At 51.2% G+C, this 17635-nt stretch overlaps 9 protein-coding genes across 9 annotated transcripts; 6 read left to right on the top strand and 3 right to left on the bottom strand.

Annotated features, from left to right (window-relative positions):
• Positions 1-81: 81 nt before the first annotated feature.
• ARB_07290 (uncharacterized protein) lies at positions 82-3175 on the top strand (the record flags this gene model as incomplete). The annotated part of the gene is made up of 5 exons (XM_003014682.1): positions 82-353; positions 435-724; positions 784-1067; positions 1127-2572; positions 2642-3175. 5 exons carry the CDS (start codon positions 82-84, stop codon positions 3173-3175), a joined length of 2826 nt encoding a protein of 941 aa, XP_003014728.1.
• A 415-nt stretch (positions 3176-3590) lies between these two features.
• On the bottom strand, positions 3591-4410 carry ARB_07289 (uncharacterized protein; the record flags this gene model as incomplete). The annotated part of the gene is made up of 2 exons (XM_003014681.1): positions 3591-4145; positions 4255-4410. The coding sequence occupies 2 exons, from the start codon at positions 4408-4410 to the stop codon at positions 3591-3593; spliced, it is 711 nt and encodes a 236-aa protein (XP_003014727.1).
• A 548-nt stretch (positions 4411-4958) lies between these two features.
• ARB_07288 (uncharacterized protein) lies at positions 4959-6915 on the top strand (the record flags this gene model as incomplete). The annotated part of the gene is made up of 3 exons (XM_003014680.1): positions 4959-5914; positions 5974-6082; positions 6145-6915. 3 exons carry the CDS (start codon positions 4959-4961, stop codon positions 6913-6915), a joined length of 1836 nt encoding a protein of 611 aa, XP_003014726.1.
• A 959-nt stretch (positions 6916-7874) lies between these two features.
• On the top strand, positions 7875-10186 carry ARB_07287 (histone-lysine N-methyltransferase (Ash1), putative; the record flags this gene model as incomplete). The annotated part of the gene is made up of 4 exons (XM_003014679.1): positions 7875-8934; positions 8988-9364; positions 9429-9628; positions 9757-10186. The coding sequence occupies 4 exons, from the start codon at positions 7875-7877 to the stop codon at positions 10184-10186; spliced, it is 2067 nt and encodes a 688-aa protein (XP_003014725.1).
• Positions 10187-10615: 429 nt separating this feature from the next.
• Positions 10616-12364, bottom strand: ARB_07286 (uncharacterized protein; the record flags this gene model as incomplete). The annotated part of the gene is made up of 1 exon (XM_003014678.1): positions 10616-12364. The coding sequence occupies one exon, from the start codon at positions 12362-12364 to the stop codon at positions 10616-10618; it is 1749 nt and encodes a 582-aa protein (XP_003014724.1).
• Positions 12365-14335: 1971 nt separating this feature from the next.
• Positions 14336-14542, top strand: ARB_07285 (uncharacterized protein; the record flags this gene model as incomplete). Its single annotated transcript, XM_003014677.1, has 1 exon — positions 14336-14542. The coding sequence occupies one exon, from the start codon at positions 14336-14338 to the stop codon at positions 14540-14542; it is 207 nt and encodes a 68-aa protein (XP_003014723.1).
• Positions 14543-14741: 199 nt separating this feature from the next.
• ARB_07284 (uncharacterized protein) lies at positions 14742-15164 on the top strand (the record flags this gene model as incomplete). Its single annotated transcript, XM_003014676.1, has 1 exon — positions 14742-15164. The coding sequence occupies one exon, from the start codon at positions 14742-14744 to the stop codon at positions 15162-15164; it is 423 nt and encodes a 140-aa protein (XP_003014722.1).
• A 527-nt stretch (positions 15165-15691) lies between these two features.
• ARB_07283 (uncharacterized protein) lies at positions 15692-16804 on the bottom strand (the record flags this gene model as incomplete). The annotated part of the gene is made up of 3 exons (XM_003014675.1): positions 15692-16005; positions 16115-16689; positions 16722-16804. The coding sequence occupies 3 exons, from the start codon at positions 16802-16804 to the stop codon at positions 15692-15694; spliced, it is 972 nt and encodes a 323-aa protein (XP_003014721.1).
• Positions 16805-17347: 543 nt separating this feature from the next.
• On the top strand, positions 17348-17613 carry ARB_07282 (uncharacterized protein; the record flags this gene model as incomplete). The annotated part of the gene is made up of 2 exons (XM_003014674.1): positions 17348-17372; positions 17474-17613. 2 exons carry the CDS (start codon positions 17348-17350, stop codon positions 17611-17613), a joined length of 165 nt encoding a protein of 54 aa, XP_003014720.1.
• Positions 17614-17635: the final 22 nt, after the last annotated feature.

Genomic DNA, 17635 nt, shown 5'->3' with positions numbered 1-17635 from the left:
TCGTCCAACACTCTTCTTCGACCGCACGCAGCTCCTCGCTCGCTCTTTATTCTGCTTCGTTATATACTTTAATCCGTGATAATGGCGTCCAAGGCCTCGAATGCCGGTCTGGAGGCAAAGACGCCCAGCAAAAGCCGCTCGAAGAGCCGTTCGAAGAGCAGATCCCCTGGCCCCAAGGGCGCCTCCAGGCAGTCGAAAACCCACGATTACCGCTCCGATGGCGTCAAGGACTATGATGTCCTCAACCTGCCCGTCTCAGACTACAAGATAATGCTCGTTATCACTGCAATTGCAACGGTGGTGCGGCTGTTCAGGATCTACCAGCCGTCCAGCGTCGTCTTTGACGAGGTCCAGTAAGTTCCGCCGCCTCCCCTGCCATAGCTGATACCGAAGCAATTGGAAGGCTAATGGGATGGCTAATGGGATGTCTGTAGCTTCGGAGGCTTCGCTACCAAGTATATCAAGGGCAAATTCTTCATGGACGTCCACCCGCCGCTAGCTAAACTGCTTATCACCCTCGCTGGTCACCTCGCTGGGTTCAAGGGAGATTTTGACTTCAAGGAAATTGGCAAGGATTATCTAGAACCTGGTGTTCCCTACGTTGCCATGCGCATGCTCCCCGCTATCATGGGTATAATGACCGTCCCTACCATGTTTCTTACTCTGAAAGCAACCGGCTGTCGGACTTCAACCGCCTCGTTCGGTGCTCTCCTAGTCACCTTTGGTGAGTTTTTGACACCCCTACCTCGAACAAATGGAAATTCCAAGTCTAACAGCTACTAGAAAATGCACTCGTCACCCAATCGCGCTTCATTCTTTTGGACTCTCCTCTGATCATCTTCACTGCCTTGACCGTCCTCTCTTTCGTCTCGTTCTCCAACCAGCACGAACAAGGCCCACCAAAGGCCTTTGGATGCTCTTGGTGGTTCTGGCTAGTGGCATCCGGACTCTTCCTTGGAGCAACTGCTAGTGTGAAATGGGTTGGCCTCTTCACGATTGCGTGGGTTGGATCATTGACTCTCGTCCAACTCTGGGTTCTTCTCGGTGATTCAAAGACTGTTACTCCAGTAAGCTATGCCTTCGACGTTAACCAAACATATTTTAACGCATACTAATATTCTTCTAGCACCTCTGGTTTAAACACTTCTTTGCTCGTGCCCTCTGCCTGATTGTCATCCCTGTTGGCCTCTACATGGCCATGTTCGGAATTCACTTCCTCTGTCTCCGAAACCCCGGTGAAGGTGATGGCTTCATGTCATCCGAATTCCAAGCAACTCTCAACTCAAAGGGCATGAGTGATACTCCCGTCGATGTTGTCTTTGGCTCTAGGGTATCTATCAGACACCACAATACTCAGGGAGGCTACCTCCACTCGCACAGCCACATGTACCCCGGCGGAAGCAAGCAGCAACAAATCACCCTTTACCCCCACAAGGACGACAACAACATCTTCATCCTCGAGAACCAGACTCAGCCTCTCGGACCATATGGCCAGGTCCCTGGACCACGGGCCTGGGATAACATCACTACCGAACACATCATAGACGGCAGCACTATCAGACTCTACCACATGACTACTGACAGACGCCTCCACTCTCATGATGTTCGTCCTCCGGTTACCGAAGCCGATTGGCAGCAGGAAGTTTCCGCCTATGGCTACGAAGGATTTGAGGGAGACGCCAATGACCTCTTCCGCGTGGAAATTGTCCCTTCCATGTCTGATGGAGCAGAGGCAAAGAAGAGGCTAAGGACGATCCAGACGAAGTTCAAGCTTGTGCACGTTATGACTGGTTGTGTTTTGTTCTCCCATAAAGTGAAACTGCCAGAATGGGGCTTCGACCAACAAGAGGTTACCTGTGCCAAGGGTGGTTCCCTGCCCAACAGCATCTGGTACATTGAACAGAACAGCCAGCCCGCTCTCCCTGATGACGTTGAGAAAGTGAACTACAAGATTCCTAACTTCTTTGCCAAATTCTGGGAGCTTCACAAGGTTATGTGGAGGACAAACGCTGGCCTCGTCAACTCTCATGCTTGGGACTCACGTCCACCATCCTGGCCCATCTTGTCCCGTGGTATCAACTTCTGGGGCAGACACCACCGCCACGTTTACCTCATTGGCAACCCAGTCATCTGGTGGACTTCTACCGCTGCACTTGTCATCTGGGTCCTCTTCAAGGGTATTGCCGTTCTTCGATGGCAGCGCGGCTTCAAGGACTACAACTATGTCCACTTCAAGCGCTTTGATTACGAGATTGGCCAGACTCTTCTCGGCTGGGCTCTTCACTACTTCCCATTCTACCTTATGGCCCGCCAGCTTTTCCTCCACCACTATCTCCCAGCCTTGTACTTTGCAATCCTGGCATTCTGTCAGATCTACGACTTTGTGGCTAACAGATTTAACAAGCCATCCATCTTTGGCAAGCTGTTCACCGTTGCATTCTTGTCTCTCAGCGTTGCTGCCTTCTGTATCCTTTCACCACTTGCATACGGCAACCCTTGGACTAAAGACATGTGCCAGAGGACCAAGTTGATCCCTACCTGGGACTTTGACTGCAACCTTTTCCATAATGACGTAAGTGTTCCAACATGGAAAGCTCCCCAACGCGGTCGTGGTTGAATTGAGTTACTGACTTGGAGTCAGCTATCCCAATATGCTATTCCCGAAGTTGTCAACACCTCGGAAGCCGCTCATACTTCCATCGCAGCCCCACCCGTACAGCAGCAGCAGCAACAGCAACCGGGAGAGCAAGAGCAGGAGCAGCAACCTGAACAGCAGGAGAACCAAGTTCCTGTCCAGCCCGAATCACCACAGCAGCCGCCGGCAGTGGACCCAGAGCTTCGTAAAGTTCGTGAAGTCGAGTACCGCGATTCAGAGGGCAACATCCTCAGCGAGGAACAAGTCAAAGTCCTCCAGGAACAGGGAGAAATCTCCTTTGAAACCCGATATGAGACTCGCACTAGAGTAATCGATACCGAAGGCCGAGAACTCCCCAAGGAAGCTATTATCGCCCCTGAACACCCAGACGTGCAGGGCGCTAACCCAGAAACCGTTGCTAAGGACGAACCAAAGGCTCCAGCTAACAAGCCAGCTGAGGTCAAGGGAGAGAACGAGTCCCCCAAAAAGAAAGAAAATAAGCCAAAGCCCGCCAGCGAGGCTAAGGCTGCTACAAACTAATTGACTCTCTACGATATCTAATGGGTTTTCATTCTTGTTCACTGTCTTTTTCCTGTATTATATTAGTTATTATCCCGTTATGGCCTGCTTGTTGCGAAGATTATGTCTTTCAGGTGTTATTTAGTTCATTGCTTCGCCAAAAAAGAGAATTAGAATAAATAACTAGAATGCCAGCTGTGGATGTCAATACAATGGTGTTGTCCCCAAGGATCTAGCCGTTTTACCTTAGGCGCTCGAAATATTATTGGTAATATCATTGCCTCAATTGGCCCACAGTAAGCTAGTTACTTGCTAATGTCGTACGATATATATATACCCCGTAGCAGTGATGAACATATGAAACCAATGATTGAATTAAACTGGATTTTACACAATTGAGATCTAGAGGGTAATTGTGAGAGACTAACCAAACATATCAAGGAAAGGCCAGGAGTTGATACAAGGAATGATGCGATGATGCTGCTTGGGCAGCAGCGACAAGAGGGAGGTAGTAAAGGAGACAAGATGTTACAATTGTAGGAATATGTACAGGAGTCTCGATGCTGCGGTTAATTCCTAGCATGGTATCAAATCCACCCTTGACGGTGCAGGCACAGAGCCTGGAATTTGATTTAGAGATCCTTTCCATACTTGTTGAATCGTTCGTGGAGGTCCTATCCGATAAGTCAGTATTAAAAACAAGTATCGTAGCGGGGTATGACCATGCACATACAGCTGGGAGGGTCACGTTTGGAATGATGACCTCGTTCAAAGCACTGGGGGCCTCCTTGAGGGGCTTGCTCTTGTCTCCGTGAGGGTGGTACCTGTACTTGAAGTTGCCCTTGCTCTCGGAATCCTTCTCGTCGGTCTCCCATGGCATAGCGCCGCTCTCGCCAACACGGACGTTGCTCTCGGAGCTAACGCTGGTAGGAGAGCTGCCTAGGTACCAGCCGACAATTCCAAAAGCACCGGCCATAACAGTGAGAAGGACCTAATAATTTCGTGCAACATCACCACCGATCAGCTTCATATATCGCATAAAAAGGGAGTTCAGGGCAAGGACTGCATCAATTGCAGTCCCCACACGCTTGTCGACGTACATAGAGCTCGGGATCCCTTTTGGCGCCCTTGTCGAGGCCGGCCTCAGCGGCCTTGGAGGAGGCATGTCGTCGGATTGGCTGTGGCGTGACGAGTCTTCGGACAGGCTGCTGGCGCAGGAAGGCCCGGCGGGCCATGATGGCGGAGAGAGAGGACATGGTGAGAGGAAACTTGACCAATGCTGCTGTCAATTGCCTTGATCTGGGCGAGTCTCGGTCGTCTTCGGCGGGCTTGCGTCTTTTGATATATCTCGAATGTCGTTCACGAACTTCGACTTTTGGTTGTTCTTTTCCGCTTCCGACGGTTTGTTTAAGTCGGTCACGTGGAAGATGAGTCAGCAAAGATCACATGATGCATCTTGAAATTAAAGGAGAAGCCAAAAAATAAAAAAGAGAGCGCAGGAGAGTCGACGGTTTGACGACAACAAACGAGCGAGACAGCGAGACGACGACGGAGAGAGGACGAGGAGGAAGCGAAGACGAGACTGACTCCGGCCGTGTCAGACGCCCTGCTGTGACTCTAGACCGCTGCTTCATCTGGTTCCTGCCCTGACGGCCTGCTCGACACCAAAAAAGCTCCAGCCTTTTTCCCCAGTCAACAAACAAATAGATGGGAGCTTGAAACCTGCTACATATATTAATATATCGACGCGATAATGCATTGATACTATTGATTCTGGATAAAATAGCACGGATCAATCGCGACAATGACTCCTTCTGAAACGAATCCTGAAGATTCGAGCTCCCGTGCCCCGGGTTCTGCACCCCAGAATGCTGCTCAATCTGCAGTCAACATACCCTCCCCAATCATCGGACCCGTGTCTGAAGACGGGCAGCGGACTCAGCATTCGGCATCATGGTCACAGTCTGGCCCGACGCCGTCTCATCGAGGGCCTCCACCCACGCGGAGCCCAATTCTGGGTGCCCGGCCGCCCAGCGCGCAGAGCAAGATGAGCAAAACCCACGTTTCCTCTCTTACCTCTCAGGCCTTCTTCCGACCCATGAGCTCGCAGAGACTACAGGCACAGCGTGGTGGGAGACCTGCAACGACGGCAACCAGTACCACTGGATTTGAAGACAACCAGAGTGATGTGGCCAGCCAGGCGCGCAGGAGTATGGTATCAAACACGACGGCACATCTAGATAATGATATCCGACCACCAACAAGAGGAACCGAGTTTACAGATCCAGTACTGCCTGACAGGTTGACGACCAACACCAGTCCCTCAGGACATACGACGATTCGCAGCCTGGGAGACAACGTCAGGCTGCTACAGGATAGGTCTCAGAGATCATCTACTCCGGTCCAGGTGAACTTGGGGGAGAACTATACCAACCCAACCGCGTCACACGAGCCGCCTTCCAAGTCCCCTATCTCATTTCCATCTGGACTTCTAGGCGGGAATGCATCTGAGGCTACCATACGCCGTTGTGACCAGAGAAGTCACACAAGACTCGCCTCTAATGCAACGTCTATCCCTGAGCCTGAGCCTGAAAAGGTTGAGGTGAAACCGGCCGTGGAAAGGGGGAAGAACTATCAATATTTTACTGGGAACACAGCATTTTTCGGTGGTGGCAGGTTCCAGAATACCCGTGATAGACCGATTAACGTTGTTACTGGATTCTTGATCGTCCTACCTACAATTCTCTTTTTTGCTTCTTCGTGAGTTCCACACTTCCCTCCGGATACTCAGAATTGACCCTACTAACATCTATCTCCAGGGCACCTTGGCTGTGGACTAACATGTCAAAAGCAATACCTATTGTCTTTGGATACCTCTTTTACCTTTGCGTCTCGTCTTTCCTTCATGCGTCCTTAGTTGATCCTGGAGTGAGTAATGTTCCTGCTCGTCCCATTACTATTTACATTCCTAACTGACAGCCAATTGATAGATTCTTCCCCGAAATCTTCATATTATACCCCCATCTGACCCTGATGCTGATCCTCTAGCCCTTGGCCCTCCTACAAGTGACTGGGTTATGATCAAACTAGCTACATCTGAAGTTGCTGCCATGGATGTGCCAGTAAAGTACTGCAAGACCTGCAGCATCTGGCGTCCACCGCGTTGCTATCACTGCCGAGTATGCAACAACTGCGTTGAAACCCTGGACCATCACTGTGTCTGGCTCAACAATTGTGTTGGACGCCGAAATTACCGTTATTTCTTCTCCTTCGTTGCTACATGCACCATACTCGCTCTCTTCCTCTTTGCTGCTAGTCTTGCTCATGTCCTTGGCTACATGAAGATGGAAGGTGTCACTTTCGGCGAAGCCATCGATAAGTGGCGTCTTCCTTTTGCCATGGTCGTGTATGGTGGCCTTGCAGCTACGTATCCTGCCGCTCTAGCAGTCTACCATATCTTCCTGATGAGCCGAAGTGAGACAACACGAGAATACCTGAACTCCCGCAAGTTTAAGAAGGAAGACAGACACCGCCCTTTCACCCAAGGAGGTGCTTTCAGGAACCTGGTTGCTGTCCTTGGGAAGCCTCGAACTCCCAGTTACCTCCAATTTAAGAACTCTCATGTCGAAGGTGACCAGCGATTTGCAACATTCAAGGTGAACAAGCGACGAAACGACATCGAGGCACAGAATGGCGGCCTTGAGATGCAGCAGGTCGGTAACGGACACCCGACCAACGGAGCAGCACCGCCACCCTCCTAAGCGAGCAAAATGGGCGTAATGCCCAAATTACTTCCGATACCCCGAAACCAGTGTCCAAGTGTGTATTCTACTGTCAGCCCTGTTCTCAGCACCCTTTCATGGATTTATTTCGCTCGGTCTCCTCCTCCAGCCTCTGCTTCTTGTGTATATTTTGGCCCTACCATTTGATCTATCTCCTGACTGATTTATGTTTCTAATACCCCCCCCCCCCCCCCCCCCCCTTATGCTCATTTTGACTGTGGGAATTTCCTTTCTTTGCGGGCCGTACTCGCGCTATTCTGCGTTTGCTGTCTGTTTGCTTGTCTTTTTGCTAGATAGACCTGTACCCGTCCTGTCTCTGGGACGACTCTGGCAGCGTCCTTGATCCAACAATGTCTTACAGAATCCCACCTGCTACCGACAAAAGTTGTGACATATTTATCATAAGAGAATTAAGCTAGAATCCGAATATCTAATGTCTAACTCATAGTTCTTCCTGTCCTGAGTCTCAACCCCCTTTTCCAGTAAGCATTGACTTCAATATAAAATTCACCAGTGGCGCATTTCTTGTCCTGCTGAAACCGCCAAACTTGGACATCGTCTCCGCCCTGTACTTATAGGTAATGAATTGGACCATGCACTGCGATTATATAGCTGCGTCCCCTTGAGAGTCCGCTACTGTTTATAATGCGAACTGGCCCCAGCCGCATCTCTCACTCCGTGTATTGTTTACTCTCTCTCTCCCCTGGTCCCTGAAAAAAGGCTTTCCAGCACCCGCGTCGCGCCTTTTGTCCTATCAAACTTCTCTAGGGCCCTTTCACCCTTCGCTTCCGGCGCAGAACTCGACTATTCCTCAAGAAACAACCGTGGTTTACTATCGACTCTGCTCTGTTCTAGTTATTCACACAAGATACCTTTCGAACTGATCTAGAAGCTCTCGTTCGGTGGCTGTTTGGCGCGGCGTCCGTTTATATGCAGCCATGTCGCGTGTCGCCAGGGAGTCAACAACATCAACATCTATAACGCCAGACAGCGACTCAACTCTTCTTGAATCGACCGGACACACTCTAACACCGGCAACAAGCATCTCAGAGACCTCAAGCAATGTCGACGTTCCGGTTACGGAGCCCGTTTCTCAGACCAAGCCGCCACAAACGCGTCGCGTAACTCGAGCATTTACCAGGGGCGGAATAGACAACGACACCGAGCATAACGGAAATAAACATGAAGATGCATTGAGAGAGGACATATCCGCGTCTGTTTCTGAGGGGGGAACTGTTGTTAAGCATGAACCAAGCCGAAGACCTGAACGGCGTTCACTCAGGGGGCGTCGTGGTTTATCGGCGAGAGCATTGGAACCATGTGAAGAAGAGACTACGGCAGAGATACAGCTGGAAAATACCGGGAGTAGCACTGGAGATGAGCCTATAAAGGAAGAAACTGGATCGAGGCCACAATCGTCAACAAAGGCTGACGCGGCGCAACCCAGGAGACGGTCTGGTCGACTGACACTTCTGGAGAAAACCAAGACAGTTTTGAACCAGGTTTCTTCCATTCTGGGCAAAAGACAACGAGATGACAAGGAGGACGTGAAGTCCAAGTCCAAGTCCAAGTCCAAGGTCGAGGATAGAAGATCCAGTCTACGTTCGCGGACAGTTGTGCGCAAGGAAACCCAGGAGGAGTCTGCTACCAAGAAGAGACGCGTATCCGAGGATGTCTCTACTCCTCCGAAGAAAGAAAAGAAAGCAGACCTACCACCTTCATCTGCGCCTGTCCAGACGGCGCCAAAGAGGAAGAAATGGCTCACGCATGGCCTCTACGCTGGACCCAATGCATTTGCTAAACTCGAACTACCTGGGCCCCAAAGCAAGCGAAAGGGGACCAGACAGGCCCCTCGTGAGCGTGTCTTATTTCCTATGCCCAAGTACTCTGGAGCCTTATTACTGGAAAAGGGCAGGCCATTTCGACTGCCGTATGATATATTCTCCCCCTTACCTCGCGGCCAGCCGAAGCCAGATGAATGGCGCAAGATAAACAAAAGTAAGCACTGCAACCTACCTCTAAATGGCGACTACTAAACTAATGGATAATAGATATATTTATTGGAGATGCCGCTGGTATCTGGAAAGCTACCATGCCGACTGAACAATCCACTTGTCTCTGTACCCCTGAAATGGGGTGCGAAGAGAACTGTCAGAACCGCCATATGTTCTATGAGTGTGATGAGAATAACTGCAAACTAGGGGAAGACCTCTGCAGGAACCGCAATTTCTCTGAGCTGCGCAAACGGATCAAAACTGGAGGTAAATATAACATTGGAGTTGAAGTAATAAAGACAGAAAGCCGCGGATATGGTGTCCGCAGCAATAGAACTTTTGAACCCAATCAGATTATTGTTGAGTATACTGGAGAGATACTCACTCAGATTGAGGCCCAGCGCCGAATGAAAACGATATATAAGAAAAATGAGGTTTGTCTAACCCTCGCTAACTCCGGTATTCTTTTTGGAAATATTGACTAATTCCTATCAATAGTGCTTTTATTTGATGGACTTTGACCAAGATATGATCATTGATGCCACACGGGGATCGATTGCCCGCTTTGTTAACCACTCGTGTGAACCCAATTGCAAAATGGAGAAATGGATTGTTGCTGGCAAGCCCAGGATTGCCCTTTTTGCCGGTGATAATGGTATCATGACCGGCGAAGAGTTGACCTATGACTACAACTTTGAGTATGATTGTCTTCTCCTCTCCTGTTAGAATTGTCTTAGCTAACTTGAAATCCAAGCCCTTACTCCAATAAAAATGTCCAAGAATGCCGCTGCGGCACACCATCTTGCCGTGGTGTTCTGGGACCAAGACCAAAAGGGAAAGACTCCAAGGAGAAATCTACCGTCAAACCGGCTAGTACTGGAACCAAGCGCAAGTCACAGGGAGTCACCAACTCGCAAGCTTCTAAGAAACAGAAAACCGCCAAGCAGTCCTCTGTCAAAGCTGGTCTGAAGCGAGTGGCTTCTAAGGCCTCCCAAGGCATAAAGTCCCAGGCTAAGTCGATAAGGGTACCCAAGAAGAGAGTGGGCGTCCAATTCAATAAATCTGCAAGGACTAGGACTACGGCTGCTGCGGATGTCTCATTCAAATCTGTTTCCCGTTCTTCAAGGACCAGCAGACAAGCCGCATCAAGCACCAAACTTCGGATGCCATCTAGGTCGCGGGCTAGGCTTGCAAAGACGGCTGTTCAAACTGTCCTAAAGGGTAGAGGTGGACGTAGAACATCTGCCAGGTCCTGATGAATGAATGATTTGTAGCGTGCTTTGGCGTTCTCTAATTTTCCTGTTACCGCTGTCAATTAGCGGTTCCGTTTTGGCCAACTTTTGCCATACTCATAATTTGTTTTCAGCTAGTTTATGAGCGTTATTGATCTTAGAAATAATTCAACATGTGTACTATTATTCAAGCCAGGGCAATCTTGGTACTTCAATTGGAAAGGCCTGCTAAACATTGAACTTTGAGCGCAAATGGGATATATTGTTCACTCCGTAGAGTACGCTGCATGAAATCAATAAAACGCCAATCCGGTCGGACCAAAGCCATATCAACGAACACTAGACGAATAAACGTGCTCTACGGATAACGATGGCCACTCCAAGGGGAGTTCAAACCCCAACCAAGAATTTAAGAGAGAAGCAAAGAATGACGCCAATCCAAAATAGAGTACATTAACCAGTCATCTCAACGTCCTTGTCCTTATCATCTTCTTTGCTTTCTTCCTCTTTAGCAGCGGATGCTTCAGGCTTGGTACCGGTATCATCTTCCTTCTTTTCTATAGTAGCGGCAGCCGTTTCTGACGTATCTTCCGGTTGATCTTGAACTTTAGTATTTGGATCCTTGCCCAGGCTTGCCTCCAGGCTTCCCAGCAGATCAACTTCGCCGTCTTCGAATCGAACAGGTCCGCTCGACGTAGGCTCTGGCTTGCTATCTGCGGTTGTTTCAGGGGGTGGAGGAGGGGAGCTGGGGCCTGCCGGCTCCTCGGCTGCAGGTTCACTGGGGCCTGTAGTGGGTGTAGATGCGGGTATAGTCTCGGGAAGTGGATTTGATGTGTGTGCATCAGGAGGAGTTTGGGGTTTGGATTCTGCTTCAGTGGTGCTCGGCGGGATAGTCGGTGGTGAAACTTGCTCTTCCTTGGCTGGTGCCGGGGGGCTCGCTGCCTTTTCAGGAGTAGGTTGATGATGTGCTGCATCCTCAGCTGTGTCCATCTTGTCGTCAAGGCTTTCCGGGAGAGGCGCTACGGGGGACGCAGCCTTTGCATCTTCCGCTGCAGACACTGGGGGAGGGCTAATTTTAGGTTGCTCAACGGTCTCGGAGTCTGCTTGCTGCGCTTCGGCGGGAGGTCCAGCTTCCTTTGAAGGTTCAGTGGAAGCAGTAGACTCCTTTGGTTCCTCAGCGGGCGACTTCGAGGGCTGTTCAGAGGTAGAATTTGTGATGATAGGCAGTTCTGGGAATTTTGAGGTGGTTCGAGGAGGTTCTGAAGGTGTCGGTTCTACAGATTCCTTCTCAGTAGTAGGCGGTTGTTGCGGTATGTCCTGCGGTTCTGACGGGACGTCACCAGCTGGTGTCATGTTATTCTCATCAACAGGGCCGTCAGCCGTTGGGGTAGGTTTGGAACCAGTTGCAGTGTCATCCTCCTCGTCGCTCTCATCGCCTTCTTCCTCGTCTTCCTCCTCGTCTTCTGGCACAGATACTGTTCCAGAAGGTGTAGCGCCCCCATTTTCTGAAACAGATGGATTGGCAGGGCCTTCAGCTCCCGGGGCCTCTGGCTGTCCAGTCCCATTGCCGGAAGCAAACATGACCTTCTTCCTGCTCTTTGCTTTACCGGCCTTTAGTTTCCGCTTCCCCTTGTTCGCTTTTGGTATAACTGCACTGCCTTCGGCGGTGGCAACAACGACACCATCCTGGTTCACTACACCGATATCCGCAACGACAGTTCCGGGAGCTGGTTCAACATTGACGACCTTTGCGTCTGGGTTCTCGGCTATGACCTGGGCTTCTTGGATGATCTCTCCTTCGACCTGGTACCCCTCCGGCACCCAAGCTTCGTATATTGATATGACGCCAGTTGTAGGATCTATCTTCTTGAATTTTGTCTTGCGCATTGGAATCGACGAGCCGCCCGCCGTGGCTGCGTTTGACTGGGCTCCAGCTCCATACAGGGACGGCAGCCCAGCTCTCCTGGGAGCTAAGAATTCCACCTCTGGAAGCTCGACTGTCCTAGGTAAGGCGGTCCACTTCATAGCTGCAAATGTCCGCTCGTCAACCGTCGGCTCTACAACGGTATCATCATCATCCTTTTGTTCAAGTTCTTCGGGCTCGGGATCCTTGCGGACAGGTCGTATGTACGTGCACCCAGCTCTAGCAGCGCGAAGAAGCGCTCGACTGACGGGAGTCAACAGGTGGCTGTCCCTAGGCATTGGCAGTTCCGGCAGACTCTGAGAGTCTACTATGCTTGTGTCTTGTTCTGTCGACTTCGGCTCCTGCGAGACGGTGGTGAGCTGGCGGGCCCAGCGGCGGACAGGCAGTCCCTCGAAGACATCGTGGTCGATTGGGCCCGATCGATGGGGGCGAGATGATCGATTCTATATAATAATCAGTATAAAGACAAGCAAACAATCCATTGCTAGATGGCGAATAATAGAATTGCGCGCGCATGAAATACAGATTGCGCGATGCAGGCTTGACGCGCCAGGGATTTTGCCGCCAGCCACCCGCCAAACCGCCGTAACCGGGACAACTGGACGGTAACGCAGTGTGTTTATAGGGGTGTGGGAACACTTACAAGGCCCATCCTGCTTCTGTCGCTTGCGCTGGTGAGTTCTTCTGCCAAAAGACCGAGATTCGCAGCTGGAAATTCGGTTTTCAGCGTCAAGTTTGCGATGAAGTCGAAATGCTTAGTCATCAGCTTACTAAGACAATATTTTCATGGGCGGCCGAAAAGAGCGGAAGACGAAAAGACAAGCAAGAAACGGACAGAGACGCAGCATTAAATCTATATTCTACATGATGCCCCAGTGGGTAAAAGAGAGTATCCGTCCCTGAGAAAGCCTCCGTAACAATCCTAGTCAATTTCCCTAGCTATTGATACCTAGTTTGATCTGGGAGAAGGGAGTCAGCAGTAGCTCTAACGGCATGGATATCCGGCTATCAAGAACGACCTACCCGGAATCATTCTGTCTGACTATGCTGCCGTGGTCTCCGGTTTCCTTGCCCTAGAGGATGTTAAGTTCAATTGTAACTGGTAGACATTGACCCCAAGTCTTCAACGTACCGTCTTCTGTCCTTCTACAACTAGCCTGTCGAGCTGGTAGAACTGGCTTATTACTGTTTGCCTCTGTAAAGCATATAGCATTAGCCAGTGTTCCGGTGCTTTGATAGACTAAATGAAAGCCAGCAAAAAGAGGTAGGTAGCTACCTTCATCATCTGCAGATTGGCCAACCCCTTCTGCATCAACTCTTGTATCTTGCGCTCCTCGGTCTCATGCTGGTGCTCTCTGAACGCATCGACGGTGCGTCTTCGTGCGTACTCCCGGAAGTTGTAGGCAGAGAATTGGTTTGCTTGACGGAGGAGAGACCGGAACTGTACAGTTTAAGGCTTCTTGTTAGCAATATGCACCTGAGTCACATAGTTGCATAACGGCACAGGATGAGCCAACATACGAGTGATCGCGCCTGAAAGGCAGAGTTGCTGCTCACTGACTGTACAGACATGCTGAATATATGTCTACAAGAGCTGTTTTGATGTCGAAAGGCCTGGATGCGGCCTGGTATCTGTCTGCCTGCTGCGGTGAAAAGCTCCCGGCCAAAGAAAGGCTGCTCCGGGGGGGGGTGAAAGCAGCGACAGCAACAGCAAAGACGGGCGCTGGCAAGCAGTATCTATCGTGTTCCCTCTTTGACTGCGACTTGCTATCGGATGCAATATCTTTTGAAGCAGCAGAACCCGCCGAGCCGCATGAACGAAGAATCGTTTACGAAGACACGGAAGAAGTCAAAACGGGCATCGGAGATAAGCTTGGTCCGCGGCGTTGCTGGGCGAGAGCGGCAGCGACAAGGGGGAGGGTATCGAGCGGCGGGCGCAGTGTCGTCGCTGGATTGGCTGAGGGCGAGCTGGTAGTCGCTATATACAGGGCCGGGCGACGGCGAGCAGTTGAAAAAGCCGAGATGCTGCCAGAGACGTCTTCTTCTTGATTGAAGCCGAGAAAAAGGTTGAAAAAGTTGAAGCTCGTCGAGTTTGGGGGCGTTGCTGGTGCTTACGTAAGATCTCGAAGTTGAAGATGGAGTTGAAGAGTGAGGAAGACGCAGAAAAAACAACAACATTCAGTCAAGTTACTGCTGATATACGGATACCGGAGAAAGAAAGACTGGGTTTGTCGGTGGGATAGGGGACGATGGAAGAGACGCTGCCGACACCACCCGCGACTCCGGCTGACGGCCGAGAGGCTGGCTCGGAAGCTGAGGTCGTCCAGACGATTGACGCGCTGCTGGAGCGATACCTCCATCTGCTGGACGAGCAGCAGAAGCTCCAGGAAGCCATAGGCAAGCAGTTTGCAAGCGTACGAGGGGGTCTATTTTCTTTGCTTGGTTTTACTGGCTAGTGTATCGACTGACCCGGTTAGGGCTTTTTCTCTCTTGCTCGAGCGAACCATGCATGTCCTCCCGGCCGGCGCTATGGGGAAGACTACTACGACGAACGGATGAAAGCAACCAGACAGGTGTATGTTGGACCACACGAAGACAAGCCAGTCTGTTTGATGAAGACATCAAGGTTGACAAGACGGCACTAGAGAAATTACAATGACCGCTCCCGCAGACGGGTTGCATGCGTCCCTGGCCGAGCCCGCCCCCGCGTTCAAGACAGTGACTATCGAAACGAAGCCCGACTCTAGCAGAGACAAAGACGCCAAAGAAGGCACAGACAAGCCGTCTGAAGACGAAGGCGAGGACGTGGACGAGGACGAGGACGAGGACGAGGACCATGCGCAGACACCCACAGAGACGGAGGAGACAAAGGAGGCAAGGACAAAGAGTAAGATGTCCAACCCGCTGCACTGGTTCGGGATTCTGGTGCCTCCTCCGCTGAGAAACGCCCAGGAGGCTTTCGTGGGTGCTGTGGCTGGCCCGATTCCAGCACTAGCGGGTGTTGTCAGTGAGATGAGAGAGGTCGAGCACAAGGTTGAAGGTTTGCGACGGGCTGCTCCGCATAAAATAGCCAAATGATACGTCAGAGATCGTTGCCTGAGCGTTTGTTTACATTTTCCCCCTTTCGTCCGTGACAGGCGGATCTATGTAGATGACTTCAGCACTCGATGAATCAACATCTTGTCTAACCAGGTGACTGGAATTCTATGTCTAACAAAACTAGTATCCAAGCTAAGGAGAACAAAGCTGGGGGTAAGAAGCTCCGCGCTGGCGGGCCATTAGAATTATAAAAAGGCATATGGGGGTGGGAGGATATAAAGATGCCTAACCGTCAAGCAATCAATGCTTGCGAGTGTTTTATGTTTGATGCAAAGGGGTAAAACCGAGTAATAAAAAGAATAGCAAGCCAAATAAGCAGAAGAGTAACGAAATGGTCAAGAAAGAATGGGGAATTTGATAGATGCAAAAGTGCAACAAGTGCTGGTATAAAGAACGATGCCAAAAACGAGCCGAACAAACGGGTATGCAGAACAAAAGAAACAGAGCAAGAATGTTAGGGATATCGAGTATCAGGTATCAAAGCAGTAGCGAGTAGAGCAGCAGTCTCAATGGACTGGCTGAGCGAGAGACCGCGGCGAGTTGTAGGCACTCGGCCAGATGTCTTCGTCGTAGTAGCTGCGCCGGCGGGTGCGTTTCGGGCCTCTGCCCTTGCGGAACGGCGTCACATTCGGGCTGAGCATCTCCCAGACGGCGTCGTCTTCTTCGATGCGAGGAATCGTCCGCGGCGTCATGAAGGCCATGCCGATGCTCGCAGGGCTTGCGGCGCCCCAGCCGCCGTCGACACGGGGGACGTCGGCATCCAGGTCCAGGCGGCGGGTTCTCGTGGGCGTCTTGGGCGTCTTGGGAGCCTTGGGAGTTTCTAGCCGTCTGTTAGCATTCTATACAGTATATAACGTGGATGTACTTAGAGATATAGTGTTGTAGTCGTAGTATAGTTGTAGTGTAGATGTCGTGATGTCGTGACTTACTCGGAACTTCAACGTCGGCCTCGACGTCAACCGCAACTTCACCAACTCCAGGCGCACTTTGGACGGCTTCAGCTGCAGCCTCCCTGGCCGACTGCTCTGCTGGCCGCTCTTCGCAGACCCGGCGGGCTTTGGCTCGTCGCTCTGCCTCCACCTCGGCCGCAATCTGCTCGTCGTCGACCTTGTCCAGCCAGGCGTGGATGCGCGCTATCGCCAGGGCATCCTCGTCCTCTGGCTCCGGGGCCACGGCCGCCTTCGACTTCGCCGCGCTGCTCTGCGTGTGACTATAGGTACGGAAATGCGGGATGGGAGCCCTGGCAGTGCGAGGCCGCGGCGCAGAGGCCGACTTGTTCTGGCGTTGCTGCTGGCTCTCGCGGAGCGGCGGCGGCTTCGAGCTGGCAGTAGCAGCGGCAGCGGCAGCGGCAGCGGTGGATGGCGGCTCAAACACCCGTCTCAGGGCCGACGATGCTGGCTCGCGCTGGCTCGAGGACGGCGTACGCTGTGCGAACGTGGGGATCTGCTTTCGAGCCCGCTTGGGATGCGACCAGGTCCCCCAGCGCTCTGCTCGGTGGATATATCTACCAGTCAGCTGCCTGCTGCATATACATACATATCTTTCACATGGACAACACAACGAACGAGAGACCTGGTTGGCTCCATCTCGGCCGTGAAGCACAGCCGGCGTGTGGACATGGTTTGACAGGAAGGGATGGGAAGTTTGGTTCACAATGTACCTTTACCGTGGACCGCCTGCGAACCGTTCATGGTTGACTGGGTACGCTTCGGAGCTGTCTGAAGTTTGCTGGACATCGACGGGATCGCTGGCTCGTGCATGGATAATGCTTCTTCGTCCAATGGTTCAATCCAAGCCTATGTTCTCGATGGCCCAGAATATAGGGGAGGTTTGTACATTCGGTTTATTTAGTTATATCAACAAACCACCACGGCCGACTCTTCCGGACCCCAAGGATGAACAGTTTTCTTTTTGACCGACGGCTTTTCTGAACGGCTCTGAAACGGCTTTAACGACGGTATCTATGTATGGAGGACAGACAAAAAAAAAAGTATCAAACAAAAGGATTATTTTTCTTTTGGACGCTGGACTGAGGATGGATAGGCCGGCGGGGGGGGGGGGGGGGGGGGAAGCCTTTGGGGGCGTGCCTGCTACCGGAGCAAGACACTCGCTTTTTTCCCAACCAGCAAATATGCAAAAGAAACAACGACTGGAGACAAATGATGAGAGCGGAAACGAAGAATGAATGTGCGTGTGTACAGCGTTTTTGGAGATGGGTTCTCTGGTGGTTTCGCGGAGATTCGGCAATAATAATAAAACGAGAGCAGGCAAAACGATGGTCTAAACAGCAAAGAAAGAGAAAGAAAGGGAAGAAGAAGAAGAGAGAAAAGGAAAAAAGGAATGGAACGAGTTTGCCATCGAAGATATACTCAAAAGGTGTCCCTCAAAGAGAGGAAGAAAGGAGAAGAGACGAAAAAAGAACTGGTGATGGCGGCCCTTTAGTGTCTTAA

The sequence above is a fragment of the Trichophyton benhamiae genome (genome assembly GCF_000151125.1).
Source record: "Trichophyton benhamiae CBS 112371 chromosome Unknown contix00378_25.r1.exp, whole genome shotgun sequence".
In the NCBI taxonomy this organism is placed as follows: Eukaryota; Fungi; Ascomycota; class Eurotiomycetes; order Onygenales; family Arthrodermataceae; genus Trichophyton; species Trichophyton benhamiae.
This window is presented reverse-complemented; position numbering and strand designations above follow the sequence as displayed.